At 36.4% G+C, this 20,866-nt stretch overlaps 1 protein-coding gene across 1 annotated transcript in view; it reads right to left on the reverse strand.

The window, feature by feature from the left end:
• Positions 1–536: 536 nt before the first annotated feature.
• Positions 537–20,866, reverse strand: part of LCP2 (lymphocyte cytosolic protein 2 (SH2 domain containing leukocyte protein of 76kDa)) — a 32,675-nt gene continuing 12,345 nt past the window's right edge. Inside the window, exons 4-21 of the mRNA XM_010579146.1 lie at positions 18,233–18,298; positions 17,288–17,319; positions 16,411–16,445; positions 14,843–15,044; positions 13,976–14,076; positions 12,639–12,708; positions 12,338–12,427; positions 11,528–11,553; positions 11,417–11,436; positions 11,206–11,310; positions 10,369–10,399; positions 9,712–9,724; positions 8,519–8,639; positions 6,203–6,252; positions 5,252–5,355; positions 4,284–4,361; positions 3,045–3,200; positions 537–2,302 (exon numbers count right to left, since the gene is read on the reverse strand). Of these exons, the coding sequence (XP_010577448.1) occupies positions 2,180–2,302; positions 3,045–3,200; positions 4,284–4,361; positions 5,252–5,355; positions 6,203–6,252; positions 8,519–8,639; positions 9,712–9,724; positions 10,369–10,399; positions 11,206–11,310; positions 11,417–11,436; positions 11,528–11,553; positions 12,338–12,427; positions 12,639–12,708; positions 13,976–14,076; positions 14,843–15,044; positions 16,411–16,445; positions 17,288–17,319; positions 18,233–18,298 (1,423 nt within the window). The 3' untranslated portion in view covers positions 537–2,179. The remainder of the gene's footprint in view (positions 2,303–3,044; positions 3,201–4,283; positions 4,362–5,251; positions 5,356–6,202; positions 6,253–8,518; positions 8,640–9,711; positions 9,725–10,368; positions 10,400–11,205; positions 11,311–11,416; positions 11,437–11,527; positions 11,554–12,337; positions 12,428–12,638; positions 12,709–13,975; positions 14,077–14,842; positions 15,045–16,410; positions 16,446–17,287; positions 17,320–18,232; positions 18,299–20,866) is intronic.

Here is a 20,866-nt window from a genome sequence, read left to right on the forward strand (position 1 = left end):
GTTACTTCAAGTCAAGTCATTGTTCTCTTGTCTCAGTTGTGCTCTGGAAAATGGGATAAGAAACGGTCAGTACAGAAGGAACTGCAACTTGCCTTTTGATCTGCCTTCCTCATTCTAAAAACGTTGCTGAGGAAGGGGGCAGGTTACTTCTGGAAAACCGGAAGTACTTTCATTCTAGTTTCTGTAGTGACTTTCTAATGCACCTAGCTACCAAAGAAACAGAGTTAGTGGTCTAAATACCCTATGCTGAAATGTTCTTGGCCCCAAATTTGAGTAGTCAGTATTTTCGTGTAGTTCATTACAATTAATATTTAATCATACTTTACTTGTGGACATGTTTGAATGTTGAGGTGTGTTTTTATGCATATACAAATTATATTTATCTGAATAATCAAATCAAGATTTACTCTGCTGAAAAAAATATGCAGTGTTATAATTTGTTATGCTGGTTTACATTTTATTTCTCTTTCATTAATGAGGTGATTTAAAACAAATAAAACACAATTCCTTTGGAGGTATTTCTGGGTTGTCAGACTTTTCAAGGCAGTGCAATGGAATAGAATTACAACCTCCAGCTCACAGAATCAGTGGTAATACGGGGGATGTTGTTCTTAATTTTAGCATTTTTTTTTTAAAACATACATTATAACTGACTTATCTTTCACAAGATTAGTAATGAGCTTTTAAAAAAATATTGGCTAGAAACAGGTTTTGTCAGCTGATGATTTTTTTAAATTTTATTTTTCATCTTTTTTTTTGACTCATAGTTGCATGAAAATGAAGTTTGCTAACTTTGAATTCCAGCTCCTAGCTAAATATATTAGAAAGGAAGATAACACTTACAAAACATATATATTAAAAGTAAAACTGTTTATGAATCTGATTATCTTATCTGAGAAGCTATACAGATTACATGGAAGGTATTTTTCTGCCTTCAATTTTGGTTCAAGTGTTTCAAGTGATATACACACAAATGCCTTTAAAGAAGAAAAAGTGTGACAAAGTCTATCATAATTATCAAACCAAGGTCTTGTCAGAAAGCAAAGGTTACTAGAAAACCGAGGCAAAGAGTTGGATAAATCCCACTTAACAAAGGAGAGGGAAAAACTCTTGATATAGTATGCTTCAGTGGTCCTCAGTTGCAACTTACATTTTAGAACAGAGAATGTTACTGTTTTTCTTGAAAAAATACAGTAAAAACAGAAAGCAGTTGTATAAGAGGAACTAAATTTAGCCTGATTGTGTCTGTCTGCTTTCTAAGAGATTTGGGTGTGTTCTGCCAGTTAAGAATCACATGATGATAATCTTGTTGATGTGTCTCCTATAAAAAGGTAGTTGCTTAATTAAGAGTCAGAAAGGTACAGTTAAAGAGATGTCTGTGTTAAGAGAGAAAAAGCTTGTTTCTGTGTGAGGTTAGAGGATCCTAGGAGATACATGATTCCAGTTTGTGGGCTAAGACATGCCATCAGTGAATCATTGGTAGTATGGCAGAGAGAACATGATGTGTGTAGATATTTTATTTTTCTAGAAAACTGTGAACAAGGACAGTTTCATAACTGAGTAACACAGACACAGATCTTGACAGGCAGCTGCATATCCAGAGTTGGGGGCTTTTTTGGTGTTGCTGAAACCTGGGTGTCTTTAGGATTCAGGTCGGAGTCCCAGTCTTTTCATAAAAGTGGCCACAGTTAGATTTATTGGTAAGTGAATTATAAGAAAAAATTGGGCCTTTATTGTCTTTTGTCTATTCCTCAACTTTGACAAAGTTTGGGTCTACTCTCTATCACTTTAAATAACATAACTGCTGGGGCAGTTCTGATCTGAAAAATAGCTTACTTTATTTTTTCCTCCTGTGAAAGTAGAGACTTGTATTGGTATTTATTTCTGGGTCCTCTAACTTGGCATGGAAATAATTTCAAGAAGACACGCATATGTTGGAAGATAAAAAATTCTTACGTACTGTATGATTAGTGGACAGTATTAAATACAATGTAGGAAAATCAGATTTATAGAGTACTGCATTTAAGGCATAATTTAAAAATAACATTGTCCTTTTTCCTTAAAATTGAAAGGATTTTTAATTACTTCATTATTTTAGTTTGCTGAAAAAGGAAATATCCTGAATTTTACAAACTTCAGTAGGCTTCAATACTATATGTGATCTTCATTAAGGTCTCATTTAAATATGTCCTGCAGCGTATTTTAACATGCACTGGTTTCTTGAACCTCTGTCTTTTCCATCAATCAGAAGAAGAGGTGTTCTTTGGAAGTAGTCAATGATATCTGCTACAGAAGAAAAATCCTGTGGATAGAAAAAATGAGAAGGCTATGGCAAAAATATCAGAATTATTAGTAATTAGTAAAACCAAAAGGTGGGGTTTTTTTCAAACTCTAAATATTTAGGAGTCTTAAAAGATCAGTAAATATTATCAGATCAGCTGTTTTCATTCCTGCCATAATCTGTAGCTCAATAACTGCTAATCCATGTACAACCTACTGCAATGTTGTATAATTAATTTATGTAGTCTTGGCCTGTTTAATACATGATGTTGTCATTCTGCTTGGCATGATGATTGCACTTGAAATTTCAAAAAGTTGACTGATAAATTCAGAGAGTTCTGGTTCGGTCAGAACTGTAGTACATGTGCTGACCAGTCTGTCTAGTGCCAGTAAATCCCACACTGTACTGCTGGATGTTAAGTAAACCAGTAGTCTGGGAGCAAAGCAGTAAAGCTGGCAGATATGGATTTGCTGTCAACTGTGTATTTCCCTTATCCGGTATCTTAGTGCTAAACAAACATTACCTAAGCAGGTATATGGATTTCTAATAGCTGTATTCCAAGGCTATCCCTTCATTCCCTGAGTGCAAACAGGAGAATCTGATTTTACTTCCAGCAGTAACATATTCTGTCAGGAATAACTCTAAGAAAATAAGCAGAATTCCACTAGAATAAAACAGCTGCCAGATTAAGCAGCCTGACACTTAGGAATGAGACAGGAGATACCTTAAGATGAAGGGAAGTAGTGTGAAAAACACATAGTACCTCTTTTCCTTTTAAGCCGGTTCCTAACAAGTATATGTGATTTTGCTCCTGGTAACGAATCTGGATGTTGTAGACTTTATCTTTGTACAACACCATCAGTACATATGGATGAGTAGCAGTTTTTCTTGAGCTGTCTCTTACCAAGAATGTTCCATCCTGAAAGATGAAAAAATGAAAGATGACAAATAAACATCACTTCTGGGTTTGATCCACCTAACAACCTTAACTAGAGCACTCATGCTTTTAAGTGTTTTTTCTTTCTGAAATCTCTTTCCTCCTGATAAGAGAAACTGCACTATTAAAGAGTTTACGTCATTTCTCAAATGTTTTATCTTTCAATTTACTACTTAAAACTTTCCTGTCTGATACAAATGCAGATTTTTAGGAAGGGAGGAATGGTGTTCCATGAGGGAGAGATTCCATTAAAGGAGGAAGTAAAATATCAAAGGCCAAACCTCACATCACTTTAACCAAGAAGAGAAGTTAATTTCTGGTAAGTGCCAATCAAGGTTCCTATGGTGTGATCTGTTTACAGACAGCCTAAAATAATGATAGTGTCTGTGTAATTTTGCTAAAGGCAGGGATATTGTCTCGCACTCTCTCAGCTTTTCTTCATTTCAGATCTGTTTTAACAAGTCTTCCATTTAAACACCCTTTCTAAAGGCATTGAATGTAATCTCATAAGGTGGACCTTAGTACAAGTCATTGAAATGCTGTACATGTCATCTTTAGCTCATTGCATGCGCTGTGAAGCATCATAGAGTAAACAGATTTCCCACAATGATGGGATACAATTTTGTTTATCTCCACATGCACAGTTAAGCCTGGGTTTCATCTGTTTGAATCCATACTTCATTTTGCTGGTAAATATGGCCTAGAAAAGGGTAGGAATCATCTCATCTAATTCAAGCTACCTGAAATGTGGAATTTGCAACAAATTCCTCACTGGTGACAAAGAACTATTTCCAGAGAACAAGTCACTCCTCCTAAGAGAGGTAAATTGAAACTGCTTTCTGGAGACACATAATTTGTTCTCTTGGACAAACAACAGCCTTCATGGCTTGTTTAGACTATATGTGTAATTTTTATGTGGGTTAAAATATACAAGGTGAATCCCTCACTCAAAGTATTTATACTGGGGCTATAACCTTACCATGTTACTTACCTTCACTCTTCCCATGTGACTGCAAGGACATCTAGCTAGGAGATGGTGAGAATCACCAATGATTTAAAGAGTACCTTATTTATTTTTCGAAGAGCTGCTTCTGCTTCTGGCCGGCTAACGTAAGCAACGTACCATTCATCATTTAGTGAGTCCTATGTTTTTTGTGAGAGAGGATAAAGGTGAAAGTCAGCTGTCAATGAATTAGCTTGTGATGTTAACAACATACAAATAAGTAGTGAGAAACTTGAGTGTGAGAGATATTTGGGTTTATGTGCAAAATCTTTGAAGGTAGGAGCTTCAGGGATCATACTAGTATGTATTACTGTACGGTAAGTGGCACCAAATGACTTTTAAATTATTTGCTCACTTTGATAAATTTGAAAATATTACATGATAAATTTGAAAATATTACAGATCTAGCTATAATATGTCTGTAAGTAAGCTAGGAAAAACATATTTCCAAATATTTTCAGTAAAAGATAGATTTTTAAGTGACATTTTTCTCTTTTGTCTTCCTGGGACACTAGCATTCTTTGCCTTCATTTCTCGGGGGATTTTAAAAATTCTTTTATTTTTTTCTTTTTTAACTATCATCTGAGACACTAATGCAGACTTCCTGTGAACATACCATGTATGGTTGCCCAGCACTGTTATCACCAGTAGTGGTTTGCTCTAAACTCGTCATATTTAAAGAAATGTGAAACAAAAGTGCAATTAAAGGGCATGAATTCTTTACTCACCAAGGTTTTGTGGAAGGAGAACTGAATATGTAATGCTAGTTGAAGGCAATTGTGCAGAACAAGTAATCCAGCAAACAAGTATTTTTCTAATTTTGTTCTACTGGGTTTTTGCTATTGATGTTTTTCTTGGTGAAGACAAAATAAGGTACTAAAGTTTGACACAGAAAAGGAAACTGAAAGCACCTACTAACATCCTGACAGTGACTACTAACTAGAAAAACAACTTTGAAAAATGTTCTCTCTTGAAATCAGAAAATTTACTGTGTTTAGCAGTTACGGTTAATATTTGTAACGTTTTGTACCTCATCTTCCTCCATGTTTGTTTGGTGAACAGTCTGTCTGCTAGGAATTGGCAAAGGAGGTCTTATGTCAGCTGTGCCTCTTGAAGGAGATCTGCTGTTGTTGCCTTCAAAGATATAACAGTAGAAAAAATGTTAAAATGAGGAAAATAATTTCTTCTGTGGAGTGCATACAGGGTGTACAATCTTGATTTTATGAGGCATGAAGAATTTATATCACTCTGATACTGAGACATTATGAATTGATTTGAAATCAGATTTAGGCTACTATATGAGAACCATGTTCTTTACATAAATTCATCCTTGGTGCACAGAGACTTTAACTGAACTCTTGCAGTTCAGGTTTCCTTAAAATCAGATGAACCTGAAATACAGGTTACATCTTTTTAGCTTCTGTACCACAATTACTCAGTTTGAGAGCATCTCCAGTTTCTTTAGAGAAGAAGTAACATTGCCTCTTTGCATCCCTTTCCTTCTTAGCATGTAGAAACTAAAAAAGTCACTGTAAGACATTGGCAGCTGTTACCATATGCAAAAAATCATTTGCAAAGCGATTTCTAAGCTTCCTTTATTTTTTACTTATTATTACAATATAAATATGCAGCATATTTCACATAAGAAGTGTTTTCTCCCTTTTTCAGGAGTATTAGCATACCACAGTGACTTGCAGGTAGTGTTGCTCAGCTCTCAGTAGTGTTACTTATATTGAAAAAGATGCTTATATGAAGTTTTGACAATGGTTTAACTAGGCAGTAAGCCCAACTTCATGGGAAAAAAAATCTTGGATTCAGACTAAGTTACACAAGATGCCTTTCAGCAACTGGATAGTTTGTTTCTTGCAGTCCAACCAGAAACATCCATAGGAAAAAAAAAAAAAAAATTAACTTCACTGAAACCAGCTTTCAACCTTCAGTCATTTTTTGTACAAAAACCGCAGGAATACAGGATACAAACCTAGATGTAAGCGTGGTGGTAGTGAGCCACTTGAAGACAGGTTTCTAGCACTGTTTAAAAAAAAAAAAAAAGTAGTCAGTATAAATACAACATTGCTATACATTTCTGTGCTCTGAATAACTGATCTGGACTTTATGCCTGTTTTACACAATGTGAGATCCTGTTGAGACCTATGCAGAATGAGGATAGCCTTCTCTTCCTTCTTTTTGTTTTTCTTTCCTTCTTTTTATGTAAGCAGGTCCACCATTAGTTTACTTGAAGCTCAGTATCTGGGAATAAGGCAGAGGGAATCGGTAATGGGTCACCAAGACTTCTGTATCAGGATCAATGCAGAAAACTACTTCAGCTTGTTGAGTTTTCACAGGGAATGACTACTTTATTCCCCTAAAGCAGGAAGCACAGGCAAGATTGCTAGATGTTCCTTTCTGTTGGGGGTCCACTTATCGTCATTTTTCTTGAGGCTTCTATAACATTGTTGATGAAAATGCAGTTTCTCATCATTAACGTTGCAACTATGGATGTGGAGCTACTGGAAGGAGTCCAGTGAAGGGCCATTAACATGATAAGGTACTGGAGCATCTCACATATGAGCAAAGGCTGAGGGAGCTGAGACTGTTTAGCCTGGAAAAGAGAAGGCTCAGGAGAGATCTTATTAATGCATATAAGTACCTGAGGGGAGAGCCAGGCTCTTTTCAGTAGTGCCCAGTGACAGGACCAGAGGCAGTGGGCACAAACTAAAACACAGGAGGTTCCTTCTGAACATCAGGAAACACTTCTTTATTGTGATGGCAACTGAGCACTGGAGCAGGTTGCCAAGAAAGATTGTGGAGTCTCCATTCTTGGAGATACTCTGCTGGGCAGCCTGCTTTAGGTGACCCTGCTTGAGCAGAGGCGTTGGCGGACCAGATGACATCCAGAGGTCCCTGCCAACCTCAACCACTCTGTGATTCTGTGAGCTACGAGCTGACAGTGGCACAGAGCTCATACCCACAGCACCATAACACTTCCATGTGCCTAAGCTTTCCCTCCTGTGTTCATTTTTATGCTTTTTGTTAGAAAATCTACAATTCCCTTTTATGGCCTGATCCCAGAACCCACATCCAAAACTTCTTAAAATGAAGAGTCCCAATCTTCAATTTTTTTAAATTTTTATTTTATTTATTCACCTAACTGGGAACAAACTGTCAGCATGCATTTCCTTTACAGTTCATATTTCTCTTCTGCTTAAATGAACTGTACAAAAAGCTCTGGGATGAATATGTTAATTACATTTGCAGAACAAAACACCCCATCACAACTTGATTCATGAGAGGGAATCAGCCAAATGGGGGCCTTGGCTGTAGCAAAATTTGGAAACACTGTTTGAATATAAGCAGAAGTGTTCATCACAGGAATAGTTCATATTTGCATATGACCTTGCTATTGCTACTGCAATATTTGTTCTGCTGGGGTGTCAGCAGTTCCAGAGGATGATGGTAAATGGGAGGAATTCGTCACAGAGCCATTAAAAAAATATCGAGATTAGAAAATGTACTTCAGACTTAGACTCAAGGAGCCCACTCTAACTCATCAAAGGCTCAGTCTGTTGCGCACAACATCAGAAGTCAAAATTTACTTAAGGGCTCTTCCATCTAGCAAATGAAGACTTAACAATCTAATATTTGGAAGTTGAAGCTAGTAAAAATTATAGCTGAAGCAAGGTTCACAATTTTAAATAGGAATTATTAAGCATTAGAGTAAAATTTAGTAAAAGGGTGGTGAAATTCTTTCAGATTGAGCTCTAGACAACTAAGGTTGTGGGGTTTTTTAGTTTTCAAACAATTAGTTGTCACAGCTCTAGTGCTTAGGGCCGTAGAGTGTGCAGAATCCTTTTAAAGAAGGACCACTTTGACCTACATCCTGCATAGTTTTGTAGAAGATGATCCCTTCCCAAAAGGGCTTGTCATTCTTATGGATCCTGCAGGCAATGGGAGAGATGTCTCAAGAATGGAAGCATTGTACTGTGTAGGCCCTAAAGTACTTCCTTGAAATAAAACTGAGAGATTTGCCATTTTTTTTCTTGGTTGCCTGATGTACACTATCTGCCTGCTTCACTGAATACAGAGCTTCAATTATATGAAGTATTCTCCTTGAATCAGGAACAACACAAATTAGCATGTAGTGGAGGCAAGGGTATGGCCTGAAAAATAATGGGCTGCTTCAAGTAGTTACCTTCTGTTTGCCTGAGAACCCTGTAGCCACATACATACTATTATTTGCCAGATTGAAAAGAGATTGAGATTCAAAAGGAATGACACGATAATGGGTGAAACAAACCTTTCTGCACCAGGCATGCTGTTGGATCCTGGCCTAGGTGGAGGCTTGACAGATTTGGATGGGAATGTATTGGAGCTGTATGGGGGCAAAGATAGCTGTGGCACTGGTCTTTGGGGTGCAGCTGTGGAGAGGAAGAGAAGGAAACTTAAAACTTATGTGAGACATTCTTAAAGGAGGTAGAGAGAAGAAATGTCACATTACTGCTGTTTAATTAGATAAATGCAATGGAGTAAACTATTTTATAAAGGGTCTTTGATATGTTAGTTACAGATTGTAAACTCATATGGTCAACCGAGAACTTAAAATTAAGTATTAAAATTAAAAATAAACTGGAGCAGCCTCGAGCAACATTTACATTTTCTAACTTCTGTTTTGGATAAGCTACAATTCAGCTACCTTAACTGCAGTAGAGCTGAAGGTGGTACATAACCATGTGTTCTCTGTTACGTTGCTTTTAAATAGTGGATTTGAGGCTAACTTTTTGAACTTTGTTCCTTTGTGAGATTTCTCCCATATCATCATAAACAACAGCATAAAATAAAATATTTTCTTTCTGCAGTGTCCTCAGCTACTGGTAAGAGGGGAACAGATTAACTGCGCTTTGCACAGCTTAAATAGCCCTATTCTTTATGGAGTCTTAAAGGCAGTAATAATTTGTAGACACTTGGCCAAATGTTCTGCTTCTATTATGGCATCACTTTACCAACTTAATTTTAGGAACCAGGATTCTGAATTAATTTATAAATACTGTTATTACATGAAACAAGTTCTGCTTCTGTTCATTAGAGTAAATAACATTACATGGAAGACTAGTACCAGCAGGATTTGACTGAACGTTTTGTTGAAAACTGGGACGATAACAGGTTTACGTGCCTAGCTGCTTGACGCTGTGTGCAGATCGCAAATCTCTAATATGTAATGTGTTTCAAAATAAGAAATCCTGCTGTTTTGTAACTGGCTGACTGAAGGAAGCTATTAACTACTGATTTCCTGTGTTTTGCGGCTTTGATATATAAATCTGCATGAGGTACTTTGCAAGCATTCTACAACCTGTCAAGATACCACCTGACTTTTTGAAATGGCTCTAAAGAAACAACTCTGCAATCTTTTCTTTTTTTTTTTCTTTTTTTTTTTTTTTAGAACTAAGACCAAGAAAGACTTTAAGCTTTAAAAATCACTGTAGAAATACTTACTGTCTTCTTCTTCCTGGGGAGCCAAAAGAAAATAAACATTAGCAACATATCATAGCACCATTCTTAGGATTATTTTAAAAAACAAAAACCTGGAAGTTAGTGAATTTTGAGTATACAAGGACTGTAATATCTATACTGTCACTTTCATCTAAAATGCTGGGGATTCTATCCTCATGCAACTCCAAATAATTTTTAAAGTTCTTGTGTTAAGGTGCTGCTATTGTTTACAAATAAGCTGTGAGGTAGATGTCCCATAATAGATCTTGACCCAAAGTAGTCAGAAACTCTCAGCAGATGTAAACTTTCCTCATTCCTTCAGTAAGCGTAGGATCTCAGAGTTATCTGAAAGTGAAATCCTTAGGTCAGCTTAAGCCGAAAAAAAGCCCAAAACCTAGTGTAAGCAAAATCACTTCTCCCACGTCATAAAAAAATTCTGGCCTTATTCTTCGTGTTACCTAAAACTACTCAGGGAATCAACTGACCTTGACATAGAAGAACTGTTTTAAAAGAAACTATGTGCTATGAAAGATCCATGAGTATTCATTATAACTGATAAAAAACCCCAAGTTTACCTTTTCCAGAATTATTAGTTTATACAGGTACTTATTTTATTTTAGTCCCTATACCTTTAAATATTTGCTTTGAGACTATACTTACTCCATTTTTTTTGTGTGGTGGCCAACCTGGCCTGAAATGAAACAGAGAAAACAAAACATGAATCATAGGTGGAATGTTACTCATTCACTTTGTGTGCATTAGGCTGTATTTTCAACTAAAACATGAATTTATAGTAAGTTTTATAGACCCAATGAATGCAGAAACACTTTTTTCCTCATAAAAATATCTAAGATTCTAATTTTCAGCCATAATCTAAGACATTATAACATTAGATTTCCTAGTACTTGGCAACATTGCTGAAGCACATGATAAGCCTTCCAGTCTTTGTTTCTGTGATAAATTATCCTGGCTGATTAGCAGATCTCAATCACTTTTTTATTTTGTTTTAAGATCAGGCACACTGTTTAGCCCACAAGTTATCTAGAAAATGCTAGAGAAAGATCTAGAGCTGCTAGAGAATGCTGTTTGCAATTAAGGAGTTTTGCAGGCCAGTAAAATCAATGGTAGGAAAGTAAAGCTTTCTTTTTCTAACATCCTAAAAATAATAGCAATAGAACTCATGAAAGAATGTTCCCTAGAGCAAGAACTTGATCTGGTGAAAAAGACATGGATCATATATTTCTTTGTGCAACTTGGAAGTGAGTCATGCCCTGCGTAATGGCTGTTTCAGATATGACTGGAGAGAGAGATTTTTCTGCATTCACAATTTTCTGTAGCTTACAACACATGCCATGCATATTCATAAAGCAAAACTTTGATATTTGCAGGCACTGCTGCCATGCAGTAGCAGTAAATTATACTATCCTGTGTTGCTTATCCATATTTTTGTTAAATTTAATTTATCCTTTATTAAATTTCAATGAAATGGACACTTACTTCACAGGGGTTTGCTTCCTTATAGGAGGTGGATTGCCTCTTTCATATCTGTCACTTGGTGGGACAGGAGGTTTTGGCATCATTGCTAGCTGTTCCCCCAGGGATCTAAAGCAGGAGCAAGATGATGAAATAAAGGCAAAAATCTGCTTACTAAGAAATAACTGGGTAGTACTGGCATCGAGATTCTCCTTTCCAGAGGCAAAACTCTTACCTTAGCTGCGAAGTCAGAGGCTGTAAAACAACAAGGAATAGTTAAAAGACTGTGTAAGGGTATCAAAATAGGTGAAAAATAGCAATAAGCATGAAACAAAAAAGACCTTACCTTTTCAGGAAGGCCTGGCTTCCTCCCTGAAAATAGTAAAAGCTTACATTGAGAAAAAAATGAAAGTTAAGATAATTAATTAAACATTATGAAAAAAACCAAGTTTTGAATATCATTGAAAGTGAATTTTGCAGATGTAAGCACTCAGCCTCCGGAGATGTGAGCCAGAAAAATATTTTGGCTTTGCAAGAGATGGCAAAATTACAATATCTCTTATTAAAGGAAAATTTTAAAAATTTCTAAGAAGTGGCGTGTTTTACAATCATATTTTCTATGATTCAGCTTTGAATTACTGGATACTTTTATGCCATTATGTAACAGATAAAAGTGTTTAGATAATAAATAAAAATCATAGAGTAGATTCTTTGTAAAATATGGTTTTCAGGTCTGAAACAAATGCCATTTTTTTCTGTTTTTCAGTTCTCAGCATTCTTTTAAGTCTGGGTGCCAAATTACATATAGTAGTGTATGCAGAGTTTCATTAGCTTTGTATGCAAAAGTTAGTTCCTCTTTTAACTTACTAAATATTTCCTTGTTCATTCACTTAAGTATTACATCAACCCTTTATTGCACAGGGAACTCATGTCTTTTTGTTCAACTAGTCCTGAGCTAGGCTTGTGACTTTCTAGATACAATTTCTCTTACTTTATACTGCTCACATTATTTATTCATAAACAGGTCACCTTGTATGTGATTGGATTACAAGTACATTTGGTTGAGCCTTGTTCTTTTACATAAATGATATTCAAACTGATAATTTTTAATAATTAAAAAAAACACCCATTGATATGAGCATAAGCAAATACTGACCTGTTACTGGGCTTTCTCTTTCTCTTTCAAATGGTGGAGCAGGGCGATCCAGTGGGGGTTTTGTGCTTCTGTCTATAGAAGGAGCTGGGGCTAAACACAAAAGCTGTGTAAGATAATTTGCTAGTATAGGTCAATATATCTTTATTTTGCATAGCCATGAACTGGTGTTACTTCTTAGAATAACAAGTGAGGCTTCTGTATAAATAGTAGAAGAGAGTGGAACTGAGGAGATACAGGCAAAAGTGAAGCGCTGTATAGCCCATGGGAAAAGCTTTATAAAGAGGAAACCAGCTGTACTTACGTTTCAAAGGCTTAACATTTCTGTCTCTATTCAAGTCATTGTTGCTTGGTGGAGGAGGAAAAGCTGGCAGCTAAAACAAATATTTTACATGTGGTTAAAGTGTGTCTTCACCTTTCTGTTTTAATTTTAGTATATTAACCCCACCACACCACATCTGCCCACCTTTGCTGACTCTGGTACAGCACAAGAAATCGGTCTCTGCTCAATGCAGGAAGGATAGGAGCCATTAACACTCCTGAAGAATGAACTACATACGTGGGTTTTTGTTAGATGCAGAATTGCCTCCATCTGTTGCATCTCACAAGGAATACTCTAGTGGGATGTTATCTTTGGGGAGGGCATGAGTATTGTCAAAGGAAAGAAAGAGGAGCTTCAACAATGCTGTTGTATCTTTTCCCCTTCAATGCAGCAGGTGTTAGTTTTGAAAACTGGTACTGAAATTAGTGGATGTGAATTTGAAGTTGAGAAATATGTATTAAGTCTGTGTTACTGACTATTGCTGATGGAGGCAGGGGGAGAAAGGACTGTTCTTTGTTACTGGGAGAGCTGGGGTCAAACAGCATTTTGTTGTCAGCAGCTGCAAAAGGTGTTAGCCTCTAAACCTAGATTTCTCCATACAAATGCCTTCCAATGTTCGTTCTTATTCCAAAAAAATAGAGCAGCAATTTGGGACAGCAGTCTTGAGAACTCATGACACCTAAAAGTCCTATGTGTTTTAAACATATGAACTATGACACTGGATCAGACCAAAAGTCCCTCTATCACATCCTAAAAATTACCTTTACTTGTATACATGGCTAGGTCTAATGTACATCTATCTGTTCTGGCATACAGTGAACCTATAGTGCCAGTTGTAAACAGCACAATAGCTTTCAGTTTTGAAGTAGTCACAGTACCAGAAAAAGGAAAAAAATTCTGGGTCATCCGGGTTCTCATTATACAGTCCCTTATATTTTTATGTGATCTTAATTCATTTGGACAATTGATAGAAGTATAGCTTGGAAAGACTTAGCCTTTTTTTCTTTTTACAAATATCACTAAAGAAACAGAGAGGCATCTATTACAAATCTATAATTTATATGGGAGAGGCATTCACAACTGGGTACAAATTCCCGGTATAAGAAACAGCCAAGTAATGTGAAATAATTTAATATACTTGTCCCATGAAATTTAATTGTTCCATGAAAAAATGGGCACCCTGTAACAGAGTTCAAATCTATTTTGATGGCTGAAATTCTTCCTCTACATACACTATTTGAATAAAAATGGCATTACACTTGGACTTCTAAGAAGGTATTGGCAAAGGAAATGAGTGAAATATTAAGAAAGAAACATACAGAAGCACCTCTGCCCCCAAATGAGGCTGGCACTGGGGATGAGCCAGGTCGCTGGGGTGGTACTGGAGGCTGATGTGATGATCTAGTTGTTGGAGGTCTGTCTAAAGAAAACAAAAAATCTCAAACTAAACAACTACACAGAGCTTGGTTATTTTATTCTCATTAGATCTTTATGAAAAAGAGCCCTTGCAATAATCTGCATACTTAAGTTAATATATGATAAAGACATTGTTTTAGTATATAATGGACAGTTGCTTTATGATCAATGTTGTATTGGGAGTTAGAGGCTCGCCTGTCCCTTTGGCAGTGAGGTAACTCCATCTGCTAGTCTGTTGGCCCACACTATCTATTTTCACTGCAGTGCAGTGACTGTGTGAAACACCAGCCAGTCTAAATGGCAGTTTAGTGCTTCTGTATTAGGCTTCACAACTGCAGGCTGGTGAAGAGTCAGACATAAAAAAATGACAGGCAGAGAAAGCAGATCTCTTTCTTCTCCCATTTTTCACTAGAGTTTTTTGCCACTGTTGTGACAACTTGCTGTGTTCAAGGTTGCATTACTAAAGCTAATGCAGTATGCACATATGTTTAAATTCATGCAGATTCAAACCAAAGGCCAAATAATGCATACATCACACAAAATAATCTTTAATCCAACAGAGCTTGTCTGAAGTAGAAAATTTAGCTTTAAAAGTCACAAAGCCACCAACGTGCTGTAAGTCTGTGTCACTAAATCTTGTTCATGTACTACACTGTTGACTTCAAGGGAAAAACCTTCTATATTCTATTACCAGCCACCTAAAATGTGGCTGATAATGTGTGAAAATATAATTTACACATTATTAATAACACCTAATTTTTAGTAATTACCTATATAATCTGTGTTGTTTGCAAGTGACTTGGCAGGAAATATGACATTGTGGTGTGCTTCATCATTATTGGATGGAGGTGGCTCATAGCCATCACTGTCATGTTCTGCTTCCTCAGGTTCTTCTGTTGGTGATTCATAGTCAGCTTCATCTTCCTTTTCCTGGTCGTCATCATCAGGGCTTTCATAGTCATCATCTTCATCCTGGCAAATGTACATAAAAGATGAGTGCTGTAACGGGATACTAAACACTTCAGTGCAATTTCCTTGTAGCCTTTCACTGTGGTATTTTTCACTGTGGAGGATATCAAGTTTTTACAACCAGTTTGAGTGAAAAAATTCTTTGTTGAAATAAAATGGTGAAAGGAGGCAGCATTTTATTAACACATACAGCGCTCAACAGCTTAAGAACAGAAATTAGTATCATTTTATAACAGTAACTGCAGTAGAAGGTCAAGGTAAGGTGACAGCTTATTGAAATGCACAGCACCTTTGTTTTAGGTAACAGACAAGGCATCAGTGAACAGTTCACTGCTTCCTAGAAACACACTGCAGCAGCAGTTGATGCCTGTTGATATTCGTTCTTACTTAATAGCATGTACTCTACAGCCTGCAACTCAACTTTTTAAAAATGCTTCAGGAAAAATGAGGTCTTTGATATGGGTCGTGGTGCCTTCCGCTGACCAGAACCAAAACAGCTTCGTACAACTTGCAGGACCTGGTAAGATCACACTAAAAATATGGTAGCGGTTGTTGCACGCACCTTCTGTGCCATCTGCCAAGGCTTACAAGAAAAAGAATACTCAGTTTGTCGTTGGTATCTTGGCTGAAATTTCCAGACTAGCTCTGTATTGACATAGACCCCAGGTGCTCTATAGGTGGTTACTTTTAACTTTTGTGCTCCCAAAACAGCAGCACATCTCCTGCAAACTTAGTAGCAAGTGGTTTTTAAAAATACCTCTCCATTTTTTGCAAAAAAACATTGACACTGGTCAATGTAAGAGATCTTCATAAACCCGGACTGTGCATCAGTCAGCTTATCCAGTTAGCTAGCTGAGTTGTGTATGCTTTATCTAATGATGTTTACCAATGCATTTTCTGTGCTGAAAGGCAAAAGGAACATTTACAGTCTAGTTGGCTTCAGAGAATTAGATTCTTCAACAAATCAGCTCTAGAGAATAAAATGGCAAGTATTTGCCATTGAATAACATAGCAAAGTTTCCTTTACTAGCCACCTCCTTTAAGAGCTTGAAACAGGTACATAAAATTCAGCTGAGGTTCTGGGGAGACCTGGTCATAGGCTGTGAGCTTCTACTTGAGCCAGTGGTATATAGGACTGCCATTCTGAAGCTCTGCCTTGCATTACTGGGGGAGACCCTTTTCTCAGTGAAGAAATTTGTGTGCAGCTACTCCAATCATTCATGCTCCTGCTTCTCTTTCTCCTCATCCTAACACCCCCTGCCATTGCTCACTCCATCTGTGCTGCCCAAAGTAGATAATGCAAGAAATTATAGACCTTACAGAAGAGGTAATCCGTTCAACCAGTAAGTTTTGTTAACCTGATACTCACAAATGAAGACCAGCCACCGTCTTCTTGACTGTATCCTGCGTAAAGAAGCATAACCACAGGCTTCTTAGCATGTACAACTTTAAACTATCAAGATGTAACTTGATGAAAAGGACACAACAAATCCCAGGTCAGTTCTAAACCACAATACTGTGTCACAGGAACAAGGTAGGTCTTTCAAAGGCAGGCAGGCAGGCAGTCATGGAAGGTAGTACGAATAACATTCTGATTCAAAACTAAGAGTATAGCTGTCCTTCTATGAGATGATGTATGTGCTGTTACTTCACGTTTGTCCTACACTTCCAGTTTTAAATATAATTTGAAGTAGAATGCTTTCAGAATGAGCACAGTCTTCTTATCTCTTTGTTTAATACTATTTTATCTTTCATATCAGAAGTGTTTTTTAATTTGACTAGTACTGAGCAAACGTGGTAGCTTGCAGAAGTTCTAAGTGCTTGTGGCCTATTAAGAAAATAATTGAAATTAAAATTCAGAACACGACAGACATCTAGAAGCTTACCTCTAATGTAGGGTGCTGCTCGGAGTAGGGGCAGGGAACAGAGATGTTGCAACAGAAATACATAAGCACTGATACTATGTATTGGGTCAAAGAAAGACAGTTTGGGAATGCTCATGTAAATGTCTCTGCTCTTGCCTTTCTTCACCATCTTTTCTATCTTAAAAATATTTTTTCTTACTTGTTCTCCTGTAACTACTCTTTATTCTTTTTGCAACTTCTTTGTGCTCTCATCTTTTCCTGTTTGTTGTTTTGGGTTTCCCCCTGCCCCCCTATTTACCCTGCACTGCAATGATTAACTTACTATTTTAATATTTTTAAACACTTTTTGTTGTTAGAGACTATTTGCCAGTATACACTTACCTGGATTTTCAGGACATTTTTGTGTTTGGGCCCTACAACAAAGATAGAAACAAATAAATTCCTTCCATTTGCAATTCTTAAATATTTTGAGCATACTAAAATCTACTGCAAATAAAGGTAATGGTTAGCTTTAACAGTAGAATGAAGTTTATATAGGTGAGTTTAACTCTGCCCAAAATGCCAAAAACACACTACTTCATGTGTCACATACAGGATCCTAATGTAAGCGGAACTGTCTCAAAAAAAATTGAAGTCAGTGAGGTTGAGTGTTTAGAAACAATGGGACTCAGTAAATAAATTTACCAGGGGCCCCAGTCCTGAAAATAGAAACTTTCTTTACTAATTCCATTCAAGCTGCTGAAAGTCGAGTTAATACATGTTTGTAGGGCTGATAAATATTTTTATGGTTTTCAATTCTGGTTTTGAAATCTAGTTAATGCAGAGGTGTAAAATCATGTTATCAGCTGATGTAAAATGATGTTATATAGACTAGACTTAGATTTTCATTGTATATGAGTATAAATTGTTCTTTTCTCATGCAATCTTCTTGCAATTTTTGCTCTTTTTCTATTGCAAGAATATTATATTCAATGATAAGTCATAAAGTATTAAAAAGTGTAACAACGCATAGGTCTGTGAAATGCATTAATGATGATTTATTAATGCAATAATATGTGCCTAGGCTTTATACCATTCCTAAAGATTAATTTACTTAGGTGGAAGATTGTATGAAATTTATATGTTACTTGGATCCGGACATGGCTGAAGTATCTAGGGTGTTCATGGGCTTAGGCTTTGCTATTCTTAGCATTAACAAAACAGAGTTTTATTTTATATAATTTCTAGGCTTTCCCTCTGACCCAGGTATTATTGATCAAATGGAAAACAGTCCAGAAAAGATGTATCTGAAAGCTTTGAAAAAGAAAGCTGCATTGTTTTACTTACCATTTTGGAAAGAAAGATAGCCTCCCTTCATTTCTGTTTATTTCTTGACTTAATTTACTTACAATTCTATTTAAAAGAAACACAAAAATAGTTTAAAAAAATCCTTGAAACTTAGTAATTTTCTTAACTGTTTTCCCTCAATATTTACTAAATTAAATCTGGTAATTCAGAACTATTATTTATTACATGGTAAGAATATTTAATTTATCATTTTATTGCAAAATTGCACTGTAGCATATCCAATTGAAAACTAGACTCTTTTTACATAGATAAAACCCCATATTGTTGGATGAAGTTTAAAAATAAACATTAAACCTGGCAAGCCTCAGAAGCTTTGGGTGTGGTAGACATCACGCACTAGAACACTGCTTTAAATAATGGCAATTGCATTTCTATTACTTTGCATGGAAAAAGCAGATAATGCTTCAGGAAACAGCTTCTACCAGGCTTATGGCTGCAAAAGCAGGAATTAAATGTATCCTGTGTCTACTCTCAATTCTTTTTGTTTCCTTCCCTCTGCAACCAAGATACACTGAATCCAGCATCCTTCCAGTAAAGAAGGTGAAAAGGTTGATTTAGTTCCATGTTATAACATATTGGCAGGGCAGGGCAGAAATATTCATGGAACATATGAAGACTACAGCTTTATGTCTAGAGAGATGTTTCCAAGTGGATGTGTTTGTATCACTCGTGCGTAGTTTGTATACAGCAGTAGGATGAATAACAACCAATGAAATGCAATCTTGAGTAAAGTTTCAGTCAGGAGCATGCATTTATGCTGCTAATATTGCTGGCATAGCCAGCACAGACATCTGGGACTGAGAGTTTTTATATTGACTTACATCCTGAGAACAACTCTGAGGTTGCAGGACAGTCATTACTGAGATTAACAGAATTAGGTCTGCTGAGAGCAACAGAATTCTGCTTTGCTAGTAATGAAGTTAGCCTCTATGATTATTTTGTTTCAAATAAAGTTTTTGTTTCAAAGAAAGCTTATGATGACTCATAGTCTGATTCTTAATTCTCAATATTTGTTTTTGAGGAAAGTCCCACCAAGGAAGTTCTGTGCCAACCAAAGCAAATTGGTTACGTACATCTGGTTAAAAATACCACATTTTACTTGAGCTTATATTATTTACGTCTATGAGAGACAGTAATTGTGGAAATAAAAGTGGAGAAATAATCAAGAACTCAACAGGTCTGTTTATCTCAGACTCTAAATTCTATAAAATCTTGTATTTATTGTTTGTTAGTGCAGAATTCTTTTCCATGCATCTTAGATCTGGTCAATCAAACTTTGTATCAGTATTGTAAAATCTTTTTTTATGGCCAGGCAGTTACCGCTCTGTTTTGTGTTTCTTCTTCTTTCATGTCTTTTTCTGACACTCAGCAATAATAATCCCCTAGTTTTTTCCAAATTACTTCATTTGTGCATCTCTTTTATGTCTAACTGCTTTTCTGGGTTGGGACTTGAGGAAGACAAGCTTTCAAGCAATCTTATACTAAAAAAAAAAAAAAGCCAACAAAAGCATACTTTGTTGTTGTTGTTGTTCCTGAACCATGCTAAAAATTTTTCTCTCATTTTGAACATCCCTTCTCTTGCCCTTGCTACTTTCCTAATACTGACCTTACTGTAATTCAAAGATAAATTCAAGGCAGAGGGTTGCTCTCTGTTTGATTATAGAAAGTGCTATGGGGACAGATCAGGCTGCCAGCAAGTATCAGAGAACAAGCAGTTTCAGATCAGTATGGTCATGCTGTCTGAAAAGGATGAAGATGGGTCATTTGAAGTTAAGGATATGTATTCAAGGATCCAAGTATGAAAACAGAAAGGCAGAGGAAGAATTTTTTTTTTTTCTCTTTTAAGACAGTACTTTGCAGTTTTCTGATTTGAAGCAAATATTGTCATACTTGCCCATTTGATATGAGCACATGCACAATTGTTAATAATGTAAGAAGGATTACAGCTGTCAAAATCTGACATCATTATCCAAGAAAATTGTATAAAGCAAGAAAAATGCCAATTATAGACATAGGACTCCTCTTGCTCTTCTTCTTTCCCATGCAACCAAAACTCCTCTGCACAAGAAATTTCCTTCTGCTGCAGGGGATAAGGAAGTTGCTGTGTGAACAATAAATTCCGTGTGAAACATCAGGAAATGTTTGGGGGTGAACAGTGCACTGCGTATACCAGTGCTTTGGTCGAGAAGTGCATTACGGAACTTGTGTGCTGTTTATTCTCTGCTGTAGAAGAGGTAGAGGAAGGATCTTTCATAATATTGTGTTTATTTTCAGCTAAAGAAGGAAAATGAAGATCACTGGGGTTAGAGCTAGTAATTCTTTTAGTTCAGGCTTCCATGGGTGTGAATGAGACCTAGTGTTTGGAAGCTTTCTAGACTAAACCTGGGCTGGCTGCTATGAGGATTTACACCAACTGGTTTTTAAGGAAAAACTGAAAGGAAAAAGTTGCTCATCTTATCCTGCTGCCAAAAATTAATCATTTGCTGCTTAAAATACAGTACCTAATCTTTACTTCAAGTTTATTTGAAATGCTTCAAACGAATGGCTCAGAGAGGTTATTAGAAGAAAGCAAAGTTTAGAATGGTAATACTTTAAAAGCAATGTTATTACAGA

This window comes from Haliaeetus leucocephalus, unplaced genomic scaffold (genome assembly GCF_000737465.1).
Source record: "Haliaeetus leucocephalus isolate CR32 unplaced genomic scaffold, Haliaeetus_leucocephalus-4.0 Scaffold656, whole genome shotgun sequence".
Classification (NCBI taxonomy): Eukaryota; Metazoa; Chordata; class Aves; order Accipitriformes; family Accipitridae; genus Haliaeetus; species Haliaeetus leucocephalus.